Genomic DNA, 12,860 nt, shown 5'->3' on the forward strand with positions numbered 1-12,860 from the left:
CCACACCGCGCCGGGGCTCCTTCCTCCGCTTCCACCGCCCGCGTAGCCCCCACTGCCTCCGAGAAAGCAAACAAAGGGGAGGGGACCCCCGAGGCTCCCTGGCCGCAGGGAGCCAATCACCGGGCCCTCGCCCTCCCGGCGGGCGGGCACCTCGGTTCCGGGGAGCCCAATCGGTTCCCGCCGGGGGCGTGGAGGGGCGGAGAGATGGGCGGGCAGAGCGGGCACCGGGGACCGCGCGCGCCGGAGGGACCCCTTGGGAGCGCGGGGCGGGGCCGCGGCGGGGCGGGCACGGGGGCGGAGCCAGTCGGCGCGGCGCGCGCGGTCTGGGCTGACGCATCGGGCCCCGGTTCCCCCGGTTCGGAGGGGGCTCGAGGGGCGGGGGAGGGAGCGAGCGCGGAGGGCGCGCGTGCGCAGTGGCGCGGGGAGGAGCAGGCACCCGGCGGCAGGCGGGGAGGCTGCGAGCAGCCGCGAACCGGGCGGGCGCGCGCACCATGGGGGAGAAACCGGGCACCAGGTAAGGGAGGTGGGGCCCCGCGGCGGGACGTGGGCGGCGGCGCGGGGCGGGGGCCGGGGCGGTCCTGGGACCAGGACACCGGGGGAGAGGACCGGGGGGCCGGGTCCCCGGGGGGACAGCCATCTGGGGCCGCGCGCGTCGGTCCTCGAGGATAATGAGGGGGACGCATGTGGGGCCCTTGCAGACGGCGAGGGCTGGAGGGGAGCAGGAAAGCGGCGTCTGGGTTCCCGCAGGGATGTGGGGGCCGGACAACCGAGTTCTCCGGTGTAGGCTGCGATGCAGGGGCGGAGGAAGGAGGAGCAGGTGGCCGCCCCGAGGGGTCGGGTATGGGAAGGCTGGATGCTGGGAGGGGATCCCCCTAGACTCGTGCCGAGCTGCGGGAGAGCCTCCTGGCCAATACCCCACAGGCGGTCGGGCTGTCCCAAGGGCCAGGTGGCTCTGCTTCCAAACTTCTGCCTTCCCCCAGGTTGCTAGGAGCAACAGCTTCATCTTGGGGGAGCAGAGTGCATGACGACCCCCCACCTCCATTCGGGGCCTTACCCCTCTTCCCGGAGGTGAGGGGAGACAGTATCTGCCCTGGGCACGCCATCCACTCCCCGGATGTTTTCTGTGCAATCGAGGCTCCTTCCTTCCACTGATACCCTGAGTTCTCTTTTTTGGTCTCTAGCAAAATCCACTTCCTGTTGTGGGCCAACACCCCCAGGGGGATAGTGGGTGAATGCCTGAGTCCCTGGGGAGCAGGAGCAAAGGAGGAAAAGATTGGGGCACTATGCCTTTATCCAGAAGGCATCAGGAACTGGGCCCTGGTCCCCAGACGCCTCTTTTTCTGCAAAACATTATCCTATCAGCCCCAGCGCTCCCCACCCATAGAATAGGAGAACCCAGGTTTCTGAGCCTCAAGTCGAGTCATATCAGAAAGAGATGATCAGAGGCAGGACTGCTGGCCTGGATTAGGGCTTATAACACCCCCAAGAAAGGGGAAGTTGCTGAGTTGAGGGAGGCCCCCAATTTCCGTTATGTGGTTCAGGGAGGAGGATGGATGGACCAGAGGGGTACTGCTGACTTGGCATAATTCCTGCCACCCCCATCTAATTCTGGGCCACAGGAAATGGAGAGAACGTCTGCTGCTTCCAGCCCCCTCACTAGGCACCTCTGGGCACCCCCACACTCTGCCTCCTTGGCCAGCTGAGGCTCCTAAGAGCAGGTCACCCTGCAGCTGCTCCGGGGCAGTTACCCCAAAACTATAGTCCAGTGACTTTCTTCCTAATAGGAGAAACCCTGGGAAAAAAGGAAAACTAGAAGCAAAAGGGAAAGAGAGCTGGATGAAGCCATAGCTGTTCGCCCCCAGCTTGGGACAAGAGGTGGTGCTCATTGTAGCTGCCATCATTACCAACGTTTACTCTGCTTCATTAGGTTGGGATACCTGGGGACCCCCATACCCTTTGCCTCATGACCTTTGGACAGCCTGGCCTTCTGGGAAGAAGCAGCAAGTGAAGTTGTTAGAGCAGAACTGGTGGGGAGCGGGGGGCGGGGGGGGGCTGGAGGAAGGATGGCCTAGTTGGCAGGACCTCACTGTCTACTATCCGAGGACTCTGCCCTGTGATGGCCACTGAGGTATAGCGGATTGGGATGGGGAAGGTCCAACCTGCAGGTGGCCAGAACATAGGGGTCACCAGACACTTGCCTACCCTCTCAGCAGTGGGTAGAGCCCAAGCTGAGATTGTTTCAGCTCCAAGGCTGGGTGTTGGGGCAGGGAGTGGGGGCAGGGAGCTCTGGCAATTAAACAAGTTTAATGCCGATTGCAGAGACAGGAGAATATGAAGTTTTAGCGATAAAGAGCATGGGCTCAGAGCCACATTGCCTCTGGTCATCTGAGTCCCACCATTTACACCCTCTGGGGTCTTATGCTCAATCCTTCAGTCCTCCATGCCTTGGTTCCCTCACTTGGAAACTAGGAACATTGGGACCTCCGTCATTGGGTCGCTAAGAATATTAAATGAGATAATACACACGAAGCTCTTGAAACAGTGCTGAGCACGGGGCATTCACCCAACAAATGCCAGCCAATGTCATCATCTCTATCGTCCGGTTGCATGGCAGTGGCAGCCCGCCCCCAGGCAGTGTGCTGGGGGTGCTTAACTGAATAAAGCTTCTAATGAAGCATCGTCTACCTAGTGAGGCAGATGTTCAGATGATCCACAGCTCACAGCCTGTGCATGTTGTCACACCACCAGGAAAACACGAGGCAGTGTAACAGGAACACCCCTTCCTCCCCCAAAAAAGGAGTAACCAGGGTCCGGGCTGGATTTGCTTTCTAAAGGAGGTGATATCTGAGCTCAGCCTTCAAAGACAAGGAGGCTCGGAGGCCGCTGGGATCAGGGATGGGGACAGTTGGAGGTTAATGGAGTAGGGTCACACGTAAGTAGTGCCTACAAGTAGAAACCATTTCAGGGGCAAAAGCAGGGCCATTGCCTTTCTGGGTACTCCAGCCATCTTTGGAGCTGGAGACCGGAGAAGATGGAAGCAGGGCCAGGTCTGAGACAGACACTCCTACAACCTGCCCATTCAGGCCCCCTGGGGGGTGGGGGTTGCACTCTGAGAAGAGCCTGGGTGGTTCCTGCCATTGCCGTAGGAGGAGGGGAGCTAGTAAGGGTGGAACGGGGCCAGGGGGCAGGGGTGCCCTTGCTGTGTTGGGAATATTGAGGACCTGTGGTGTCCTTCCTCTGGGAAGAAGTGGGAGGGGTAGGGCTGGCAAGGCCCCACAGGCTGCAGACAGAACCCGGGGTGAGCCCTGCCATTCAGGGCAGCACGGGGGTCCCCGGTGTGGGGGTCCCTGCCGAGTCTGAGGGACGCAGTGGGGTTTCCCTTTCTGTTTTGTTAGGGTCTTCAAGAAGTCAAGCCCTAACTGCAAGGTGAGTCTCCCAGGCTGCTTTTCCTCTCTGGGCCCCTGCAAGGCCCAGCCTGCCCCTAGCCAATCCCCAACCCCTGGCTCCCCACTTCCTGTGACAGCTAAGAGCTGACTTCCTTCCCTCCTGAAGCCCCTTGCCACAAAGGCCGCTCAACCTGAGCCAGCCACGGGGCTGGGTGGGGAAGGTCTGTGTCCCTCGGCAAGATGCAGGGGGAGGGGCCAGGAGCCCTAGGCTGTACCCCTTTGAGGAGCCAGCTTTCCCAGGGCTGGGAAGGGTCAGCAGCTCCCCAGGCTATGGCCTGCGTCTCCCAGAGCCCCTGGAGGGGAGCCAGCAAGGCCATACCCTGCTCTCTAGCTGACCTACCTGTGGCCTGTCCCACCACTACCCCGCCCCACCACTCATACACACTTCACACTTGCCTGACTTATGGGCAGAGGTGTGAAGAGCTTCAAGGTTGGGGACCCTGGGAAACTCCACTGTTCTGCCCTTCTGAGCCCGCTGGGAGGAGACCCCAAGGATACTTCAGCCTGGAAGGACTAGGGGCAAGGCAGGCACCCTGAAGGGCTCTGATGCCCCTCAACCTCCCACCCTATCTTCCCTGTGCCCCTCTGTACCCTTAGCTCACTGTGTACTTGGGCAAGCGGGACTTTGTGGATCACCTGGACAAAGTAGATCCTGTGGGTAAGTGTGCCCAGAAAGCAGCAGCAGGTGCCCTGGGAGGGGGAGAGGCTCCTGGGCCCAGGGATAGTGGGGAGGCCCTGGCAGGAAACGAGCTCATGTGTTCCCCTCCCAGATGGCGTGGTGCTCGTGGACCCAGACTACTTGAAGGATCGCAAAGGTACTGGCCAGGTGGAGGGGGCCTGGGGAGGTGGGGTGCGCTGGCACTGACACGACCCCGGGGACATGGAGGGCCAATCCCAGACATGGAGAGTCGACTCCAGGGACACAGAGGGCAGGGACAGAAGGGGAAGTGGGTTTGGGCAGCTTTGATGCTGCTAGGGGCCGGGGGGCTGGGGCTAAGGGTCCTGACCGCCCCCCCTTGCCCTCCCTCTTAGTGTTTGTGACCCTCACCTGCGCCTTCCGCTATGGCCGCGAGGACCTGGATGTGCTGGGCCTGTCCTTCCGCAAAGACCTGTTCATTGCCACCTACCAGGCCTTCCCCCCCGGGCCCAACCCACCCCAGCCCCCCACTCGCCTGCAGGACCGGCTGCTGAGGAAGCTGGGCCAGCATGCCCACCCATTTTTCTTCACAGTGAGGATGCTCCTCACCCTGTACAGGGCAAGGGGTCTAGGGCTGAGCTTGGGGGGTGGGCACCTGTCACAGATGGATCTGGAAGAAACAGTGAGGACCCCCCTGCCCTGTCACTTCAGGATCACCCAGCACCCTTGTCTCTGCATCCTCCCTGGGGTCCCCCCTTCCTTCTTCCTCTCTCACCCCCCCCCCGCCTCCTTTTCCAGACTCTTAGTTGAGATTGGGAGAAATTTTGGTGGGGGGGGGCTCTTGGGAAGAACTGAAGCCTCCCCTTGCCTCCACCACAGATACCCCAGAACCTGCCCTGCTCTGTCACCCTGCAGCCGGGCCCAGAGGACACGGGGAAGGTAGGGCAGGGATGGCTCTGAGGGCTCAGGACAGCACAGGGCCCAGCGGGAGCTGGGGATACCCCGGGAAGGGGCTGTTGGGGAGCAGCCTGGGCAGGACAGGGGATCCTGGACCCCGGGGCCGGGGGTGACCTTGCACAGACAGGAACAGTGCCCTGCCCAGTAGACTGGGTGTCGGGGGCAGGGGCAGAGGACGGAGCCCCCAGCCCTGTGTGCCTCACACCAGACTGCAATGGGGCAAGAACCCCCCACCCCCACCCCCGAGGCAAGGCGAGGGAAGAGGGAAGGAAGGGTGTGGTGGTGTCAGGAGCCTTGTGTAAGATGTGACCTTTTCTCCCTCCCAGGCCTGTGGAGTAGACTTTGAGATCCGAGCCTTCTGTGCCAAATCTCTAGAAGAGAAAAGCCACAAAAGGTGAGGGGATGTGAGCTCCCCTGTGGTCTGACCCTTCCCTCCCCGCTCCCCAGAGCCCCAGGCACCCCCGCCCCTCCATCAGACCAGCAGTGGGGGTCTGGGTATCTAAGGACCGGCCCCTCCCTCCCCTCCTCCCCACCCCCAGGAACTCTGTGCGGCTGGTGATTCGAAAGGTGCAATTTGCCCCGGAGAAACCCGGCCCCCAGCCATCAGCAGAAACCACACGCCACTTCCTCATGTCTGACCGGTCCCTGCATCTAGAGGCTTCCCTGGACAAAGAGGTGGGGTGCAGGAGGGTGGCACAGGTGCCGCAGCGTGCATAGCCCCCTGGCCGAGGCCTGAAGCTGGCTGCCAGGACCCCGGGTGTCTGTGTGTGGGGCAGGCGGGAGGAACGCTGATCATGAGGCTGGTGCCAGCAGACAGCACTAACTGGACCCTTCCCCTCAAAAGCTGTACTACCACGGGGAGCCCCTCAACGTCAACGTCCACGTCACCAACAACTCCACCAAGACCATCAAGAAAATCAAAGTCTCCGGTAAGCGGGGTGACAGAAGGGGAATTGAGGGGGGTTTTGGGGGTGCCCATGTGGCTCCTGGTCATGTTGGCCCCAGGGACACACCCCAGAATTAGATGCAGCCTGGGGTGGTGGGGGTGGGTCCCAGCGGGGCAGCAGCCTGAGCTTCCTGCACGGCTGCTTCACCACCCCCTCACCCCACAGTGAGACAGTATGCTGACATCTGCCTCTTCAGCACTGCCCAGTATAAGTGTCCTGTGGCTCAGATCGAACAAGAGTGAGTAGCAGGATGGCCAGAGCCCCACCTTAGGGCAGGACCATAGGCAGGGGTGGGGGGTGATGGGGTGAGGATGGAATGAACCCACTCTACCTACAAGGAAGGGGATTCCCTCCATCAGCAGGTGGCTCTGAGCACATCCTACTCCTCATACCTGCAGCCCAAACACAAAAGGGTGGGTGGTAGTGGAGAAGCCGCTGGGGGTGGGCATCTGGCCCCTCCTAGAGCCTCGTTCTCTTGCCCCCACCCCCCAGTGACCAGGTGTCACCCAGTTCCACATTCTGCAAGGTGTACACCATCACCCCGCTGCTCAGTGACAACCGGGAGAAGCGCGGTCTTGCCCTGGACGGGAAGCTCAAGCATGAAGACACCAACTTGGCCTCCAGCACCATGTGAGACCAGGCTGGGTGGGGGCGGGGGTGTGGGTGGGGTTTGGGGCGTCCCCCCTCTGCAGCCTAGGGCGTACATGCCCCTTCAGGGCCGGCTACGTGTCAGGCTGTATCCTGGGTGCCGGGGCTTGATCAGGGAACAGAGCAGGTGGAGCTTCTAGGCAGGGAAGACAGATAAGGGATGAGTGCTGAGAAGCAGCAGGTTAGAGATGGGAGATAGTAGGGGGCAGGGAGCGGGCAGGGTGCAGCCACTGTAAATAAAGTGGCTGGGGGAGGCATGAATTCTGAGTGGGGACCCAGAGTAAGTAGGTCACGTGGACACACAAGGAAAGCTCGTTGTGGGCAGAGGGATCTGCAAGCACAGAGACTTAGAGGTGGCCCAGGCCCAGCCAAGTAGAGAGGCATGGTGCCAGTGTGCCTGTGGGCAGGAGTGTCAGGCCTGGGCCCCCCCATCCCCACCGGTGCCATCATGCACAGTGCACACAGCAGAGTGCATACAGCAGGCCCGAGGCCCACGTGGAGGCCCAACCTCCAGAAAGCAGGGGGTGTGGCTGGGGAGTTGAAAGCAAGACGGTGCAGGGCCCTGGGGTCACAAGGATGTCTGCTTTTATGAGACATGAGAAGCCACAAGCTGGTCCTGCGGAGAGGGGTGCACTGGGGTGCTCGGCTGGGAGAACAGCATAGCCTGCGCTGCTGGCTGGAGCACTGGGGTTGGGGGTCGGGGGTCAAGGGTCAGCCACCCAGAACCTGACAGGAGCCCTCAGGGGTGGGTGAGGGCATAGGCAGTGGGCTGCGGTCTAGCTCCTCCCCTGATTGCAGCGTGAAGGAGGGGGCCAACAAGGAGGTGCTGGGTATCCTGGTGTCCTACAGGGTCAAGGTGAAGCTGGTGGTGTCTCGAGGCGGGTGAGTGTGGTGGGGGAACTGTGGGGGGTGTGGTGGCCTGCCCGGGGCGTGGGAGTGTTGGCCCTTCATGCTGTCCCCCCTCCAGGGACGTCTCTGTGGAGCTGCCGTTTGTCCTCATGCACCCCAAGCCCCACGACCACATCACCCTCCCCAGGGTCCAGACAGGTAAGCACGGCGCTCCCCCACCCCCAGCCAGAAGAGCACCCCCCCAGCTGGGGGAGCACAGCTGGTCCTTCCAGCACCCACCCACCCCTTCCCTCTCCTCACCTCAGCTGCTCCTGACACAGACGCCCCTGTGGACACCAACCTCATTGAATTTGATACCAAGTAAGAGACCCCCCCACACTTTGTGACCTTTGAGCTCTGGACAGGGAATCCCCTCAGCCCTCACACCTGCCCTCACCCTCCTCTCCTCCCCGGGGCACCAGATCCAGACCATTAGCATCCCTCAGGAGGCTGCCTGTCCTGTCCCTTCTTGCCCCCGCACCCAGCCAGGCTGCTGACCGCCCCCTGGCTCCGGGAGGGGCGCAGGGCGCCCAGAGGGGTTCTGGAGCCCTCACTTATTCCCTCCTGTCCATCCGCCCAATGTCAAGCTACGCCACGGACGATGATATCGTGTTCGAGGACTTTGCCCGGCTTCGGCTGAAGGGGATGAAGGATGAGGACTACGAGGACCAGTTCTGCTAGGAGGAGGGCTCAGGTGCTGCTGGGAGAGGGGGGTCCCCGCCTCTGCCCTCCCTCCACGCAGCAGCCTCCCCACCCCCCCAGCCGCCCCCAGACATGCACTGGACCCATCTCCGTGGAACGTGGGCATTACTTTTTCAACTCCAGCTGTGCCTCCCCAACTAACCAACCCCCCCCAGTGGGTGGCAGGCTGTGTTCACACCTACGTTTGTGGAGGGGGCTGCGAAAGAGACAGGAGGGAAGGTGGGGAGAAGGAAGCCCCATGTGCACCGTCACAGCAACAGCTTCCCTTCCCTTCCAGAGGACACCCTTCTGGGGGGGCAAGGCCACTTCTTTGTTTCTGAGCATAAAGAAGAAAATAAACCTTGGAATAGGCACGCGCATCCATGTCTCCTGTGCGGTGCTTGAGGAGCGGACAGTTGCTCATCTGCGGCTGTTCCCTTGGGGCTGAGTGCCCGGCAGGGGGAAGGACAGTGGGCCACCGGGCCCACAGGCTGGCCGTTGGTATCCCAACGCACGGGCTGTCTGTGTGGTCTAGGGGAACCCGGAAATGGAGTTCGCCCAGTCCACACTCCAGGGTGTGGCCTGCTAAAGCCACGGTGTCCCCGTGTGCATTTGCAGGGGAAACAGGAAGGCACAGCACTGTCCCTGGGAGCTGGGCAGGGCGGACACATGCGACCCGGTGGTGACCTGCCATGGCCGTGTGCCTGTGTTCACAGTGCCTTATGGATGCTGCAGCCACCCGATCCCGGGGCTTACTGGATGGAACCCGCGTGACATCCTGTGGGGCCTGGTGTCATCATTTCTGCCATGGAAGCCAAGGCTTGGGGCGCCTGGGGGCGCTCAGTCTGTGAAACAGCTGCCGTTGGCTCAGGTCATGAGCCAGGGTCCTGGGATCGAGCCCCACATCAGGCTCCCCACTGGATGGGCAGCCTGCTTCTCCCTCTTCAACACTTGTGCTCTCCTGCTCTCCCTCTCTCTTAAATAAATATTAAAAAAAAAAAAAAAAAAAAAGCAGCAGCAGCAGCAGCAGCCCAGGCTCTGGGCAGCCCCAGGGAGTCACACCACTGAGAGCAAGTCCCAGAAGCAGCACCCTACCACCCTCCCCTGACATTCCTCAGGCACTCTCTAAACCCCAGGCTGGGCCAAGGGGGTGAGCGACACCCCACTGCCCTGCTCACCCCCCCAACCCACCCCCTCTCCCACCTCCCAGCCTTTCTCTCCTGATTCTCGTAAGGCTCATTCAGCCACTCTGCCAACAGCCTCGCTGCCGAGTCCCTGTGATGTGCCAGGTGCAGCAGAGGGATATGTGGTGGTGACCAAAGCCACCATTCACCACCCTTCTCTAGTGACTTAATTACAGGATCCATGCTCCAGAGGGGACATGCAGGAGCAATGAGAATACACGACCTACTGGAGAGCTCTGACCAAGCCTGGGGTTTGGGAAGGATCTCCCCAGAGGGAGGGAGCACCCTTTGCACAGAGAACCGGCAGATGAGCACAGGTTGGAACATTCTGGGCACTGCCAGCATTGCAGTAATTCCCGTGAGCCTGCTCCTTGACCTCTGCACTCCCAGCCCCTGGAGCTCAGCACTGCTTTGGGTGAACCCTCAGGGAGACACCATAAAGACGCACAGCCCAAGCTCTACCTCCTTCCGATCCCCCGGGGTCAGGAAGATCCACCAGTCTGCACCTCGAATTAGCACACAACTTGAGAAACAATGTCTTTTTTTTTTATTTTTTTTTAGCTTTTTATGCTTTTAATGTTTTTATGAAGGTCAAACATGCACAGGGCATGAAGAAAGAAATCCAAACTGCCTACAATAAACAGTGAAAAGAAGGCTCCCTCCTGCCTCCCATTCGTCATTCCCAGAGGCAACCACTATCAGCAGTCCCTGGAGTAGTCTCCCAAAGATATTGTTTGTTTTAAAGATTTTATTTATTTATTCATGAGAGACGCAGAGAGAGAGACGCAGAGACACAGACAAGGGAGAAGCAGGCTCCCTGTGGGGAGCCCGATGAGGGACTCATCCCAGGACCCCGGGGTCATGCCCTGAGCCGAAGGCAGATGCTCACCCGCTGAGCCACCCAGGGGTCCCTGGATGTCATTTATTTTTACCAGTCTCCTGCTGACACACACGAAGTGAAGGAGGTCAGCTCTTCCATGAATGCAGGCACCAGTACAATAAGGATCCCCCAAGATAGGTCTTTTTTGCACACGTGAGCTGGGTCTATAGGACAAGCTCTTACAAGCAGACTTGCTGGGTCAGACAGTGAGACAGAATCTTTAGGATCCTGCCAATCAAGCAGGTGAAATATGGTATCATCTGAGTTTTAATTTGCATTTGATTATAAGTGAAAATAAAACCTGATTTATCAAAAAAAAAAAAAAAAAGGAGGGACACCTGGGTGGCTCAGTGGTTGAGCACTTTGGCTAAGATCGTGCCTTTGGCTCAGATCATGATCCTGGGGTCCTGGGATCGAGTCCCACATCAGGCTCCCCACAGGGAGCCTGCTTCTCCCTCTGTCTGAGTCTCTGCCTCTCTCTGTGTGTCTCTCATGAATAAATAAATTTTTTTTGTTTTTTTTTAATAAATAAATCTTTAAAAAAAAACAAACCTGATTTATCGGGGTACCTTTTTTTTTAATGTATTCTCAGTGCTCTTTATACACTAAAGAAATGAGCTCTTTGTCATATATTTTGCAAATATTTTTCCTGGTTTGTCATTGTCTTTTTTTGTTTGTTTGTTTTATTTATTTATGATAGTCACAGACAGAGAGAGAGAGAGAGGCAGAGACATAGGCAGAGGGAGAAGCAGGCTCCATGCACCGGGAGCCCAATGTGGGATTCGATCCCGGGTCTCCAGGATCGCACCCTGGGCCAAAGGCAGGCGCCAAACCGCTGCACCACCCAGGGATCCCTGTCATTGTCTTTTGAATTTGTTTCTAGGTTCGTATTTTTGGGTGCTTTTTTTTTTTTTTTTTTTGGTTTAATATGGAGGTAAAATTCACATAACATAAAATTAACCATCTTAAACTGTACAGTTTAGTAGTTTAATGGCATTTAATACATCCACAATGTTGCTAAGCCATCACCTCTAGTTGCAAAGCATTTTGCTCTTGATATTTTTTTAAAGACTATTTATTTATTTGAAAGAGAGAGAGAGAGCACACAAGCAGGGGGAGGGATAGAGGGAGAGGGAGAAGCAGATCCCCACTAAACAGGGAGCCTGACATAGGACTCGATCCCAGGACCCAGGGATCATCACCTGAGCTGAAGGCAGATACTTAACCGACCCAGGTGCCCCGTTTCCGATATTTTTAATAATTCACTTTTTAAACTTTAAGGTACACAATCACAGTCACTTTTTTCAAAGTTTTTTTTTAAGATTTTATTTATTTGAGAGAGAGGACGCACAAGCGGGGAGAAGAGCAGAGGGAGAGGGAGAAGCAGGCTCCCCACTGAGCAGGGAGTCCAATGCAGGACTTGATCCCAAGACCCCTGGATCATGACCTGAGCCAAAGGGAGATGCTTAATCGACCCAGGTGCCTCTGCTCCTGATATTTTTCATAATTCACTTTTTAAGTTTTAAGGTAGACAATCACAATCACTCTTTTAACGGCTTCTTGGAGTATTTTTTTCTCCAAGCTCTTGGCCCTTCTGTTCCCTCGCAATCTGGCGCTTCTTTTTCCTTCCAGACTGAACTTGGAGCCCGCCCTACCCAATGCAACCCCATCCGCTAGCTCAACTGCTCCTCCTGACAAACACCTGCTGTCAACCCCCAGCCCAGGCTCCGTCCCATTGCCCCCAGCCCACACCGCTCCAGCACAGGGCTAGCGAGTGCCGCCAGACTAAAACCACGGAATGCAACTGCACATAGCACACATTAGTTCACTCAACAAATACTTCTTGATACATCTGAGGTGCCAACCCCGTGCTGGGCGCTTGGAGACACGTTTGGGGCCACTGCCAACATACAGTCAGCTGGGCCCTTGATTCCCCAATGAGCCTCTGTCCCTCCCTACGCTCCTGGTCACCTCCCTCACTACATATTCCCAACCTTCCTCACACTCACGGTGATTTCTGAGCCTCACAGAGATCAGGCTGCCAGGGATGGTGATGTACAAACACCTGCATGGATCTGGGTTCTCTACAACCAAGGCCAAGCCGCCTTCTCCTATTCAGAGCTCCCTCCTCCACCTCAGCTCAGACCTGTCCCCTCCTACCTCCTCTGAGACCTCAATTCATCAAACCACGCCCCCGACTTTGACCTCTACCTCCTTCTCTCTACTCGTTCTTCCTCCACAGCATGTAAACCCACACAAGTCTCTTCTGTCCAAGGAAGGAAGGAAACCAAACAGAAGACACTCCTCCACTCTCGGGCCTCTTCCTCATGAAGTAAATCTCTATCCATTTCTTCTCCACCGTTTCACCGTTTCAGAGTTGTGTACGCACAGAGTTGAAGGAGCCAGGGACAGTCACAAGGCCTATAGCCTATCCCTCTCCAGCTCACTTCTCCATAGAGGCAACCATTTTCACCTCCTTTGGATGCTTCTTCTGGTATTTACCTCCATGCCCCTGAACAACGATGTTCCAGATTTTTGTTCTAAGCATCCCCAGCGCCCCACCATTCAAGCTGAAGACTGAGTCCCTTCTGC

At 58.1% G+C, this 12,860-nt stretch overlaps 1 protein-coding gene across 5 annotated transcripts; it reads left to right on the forward strand.

Moving 5' to 3' along the window:
• The first annotated feature begins 386 nt into the window (after positions 1-386).
• Positions 387-10,041, forward strand: ARRB2 (arrestin beta 2). Of its 5 annotated transcripts, none has more exons than XM_077892977.1 (16): positions 387-514; positions 3,396-3,426; positions 4,044-4,104; positions 4,217-4,261; positions 4,479-4,765; positions 4,963-5,022; positions 5,367-5,434; positions 5,580-5,715; positions 5,885-5,969; positions 6,153-6,225; positions 6,480-6,617; positions 7,434-7,517; positions 7,603-7,682; positions 7,790-7,844; positions 8,111-8,217; positions 8,823-10,041. In XM_077892977.1, the coding sequence occupies exons 1-15, from the start codon at positions 492-494 to the stop codon at positions 8,202-8,204; spliced, it is 1,320 nt and encodes a 439-aa protein (XP_077749103.1). In that variant the 5' UTR covers positions 387-491; the 3' UTR covers positions 8,205-8,217; positions 8,823-10,041. The 5 variants fall into 5 exon arrangements, with proteins under 5 accessions (XP_077749103.1, XP_077749102.1, XP_077749101.1 ...); XM_077892976.1 differs by having other exon boundaries at positions 8,921-10,041; XM_077892975.1 differs by lacking the exon at positions 8,823-10,041 and having other exon boundaries at positions 8,111-8,584.
• The last annotated feature ends 2,819 nt before the right edge of the window (positions 10,042-12,860 follow it).

The sequence above is a fragment of the Canis aureus genome, chromosome 3 (assembly GCF_053574225.1).
Source record: "Canis aureus isolate CA01 chromosome 3, VMU_Caureus_v.1.0, whole genome shotgun sequence".
Lineage (NCBI taxonomy): Eukaryota > Metazoa > Chordata > Mammalia > Carnivora > Canidae > Canis > Canis aureus.

Bases quoted from the DNA above. Each gene is read 5' to 3' on its own strand.
- ARRB2 (XM_077892977.1), top strand. From the start codon at position 492: ATGGGGGAGAAACCGGGCACCAG. The intron at 5,023-5,366 runs GTAGGGCAGGGA...TCTCCCTCCCAG, and splicing joins GCCCAGAGGACACGGGGAAG to GCCTGTGGAGTAGACTTTGA. The intron at 7,683-7,789 runs GTAAGCACGGCG...TCCTCACCTCAG, and splicing joins CCTCCCCAGGGTCCAGACAG to CTGCTCCTGACACAGACGCC.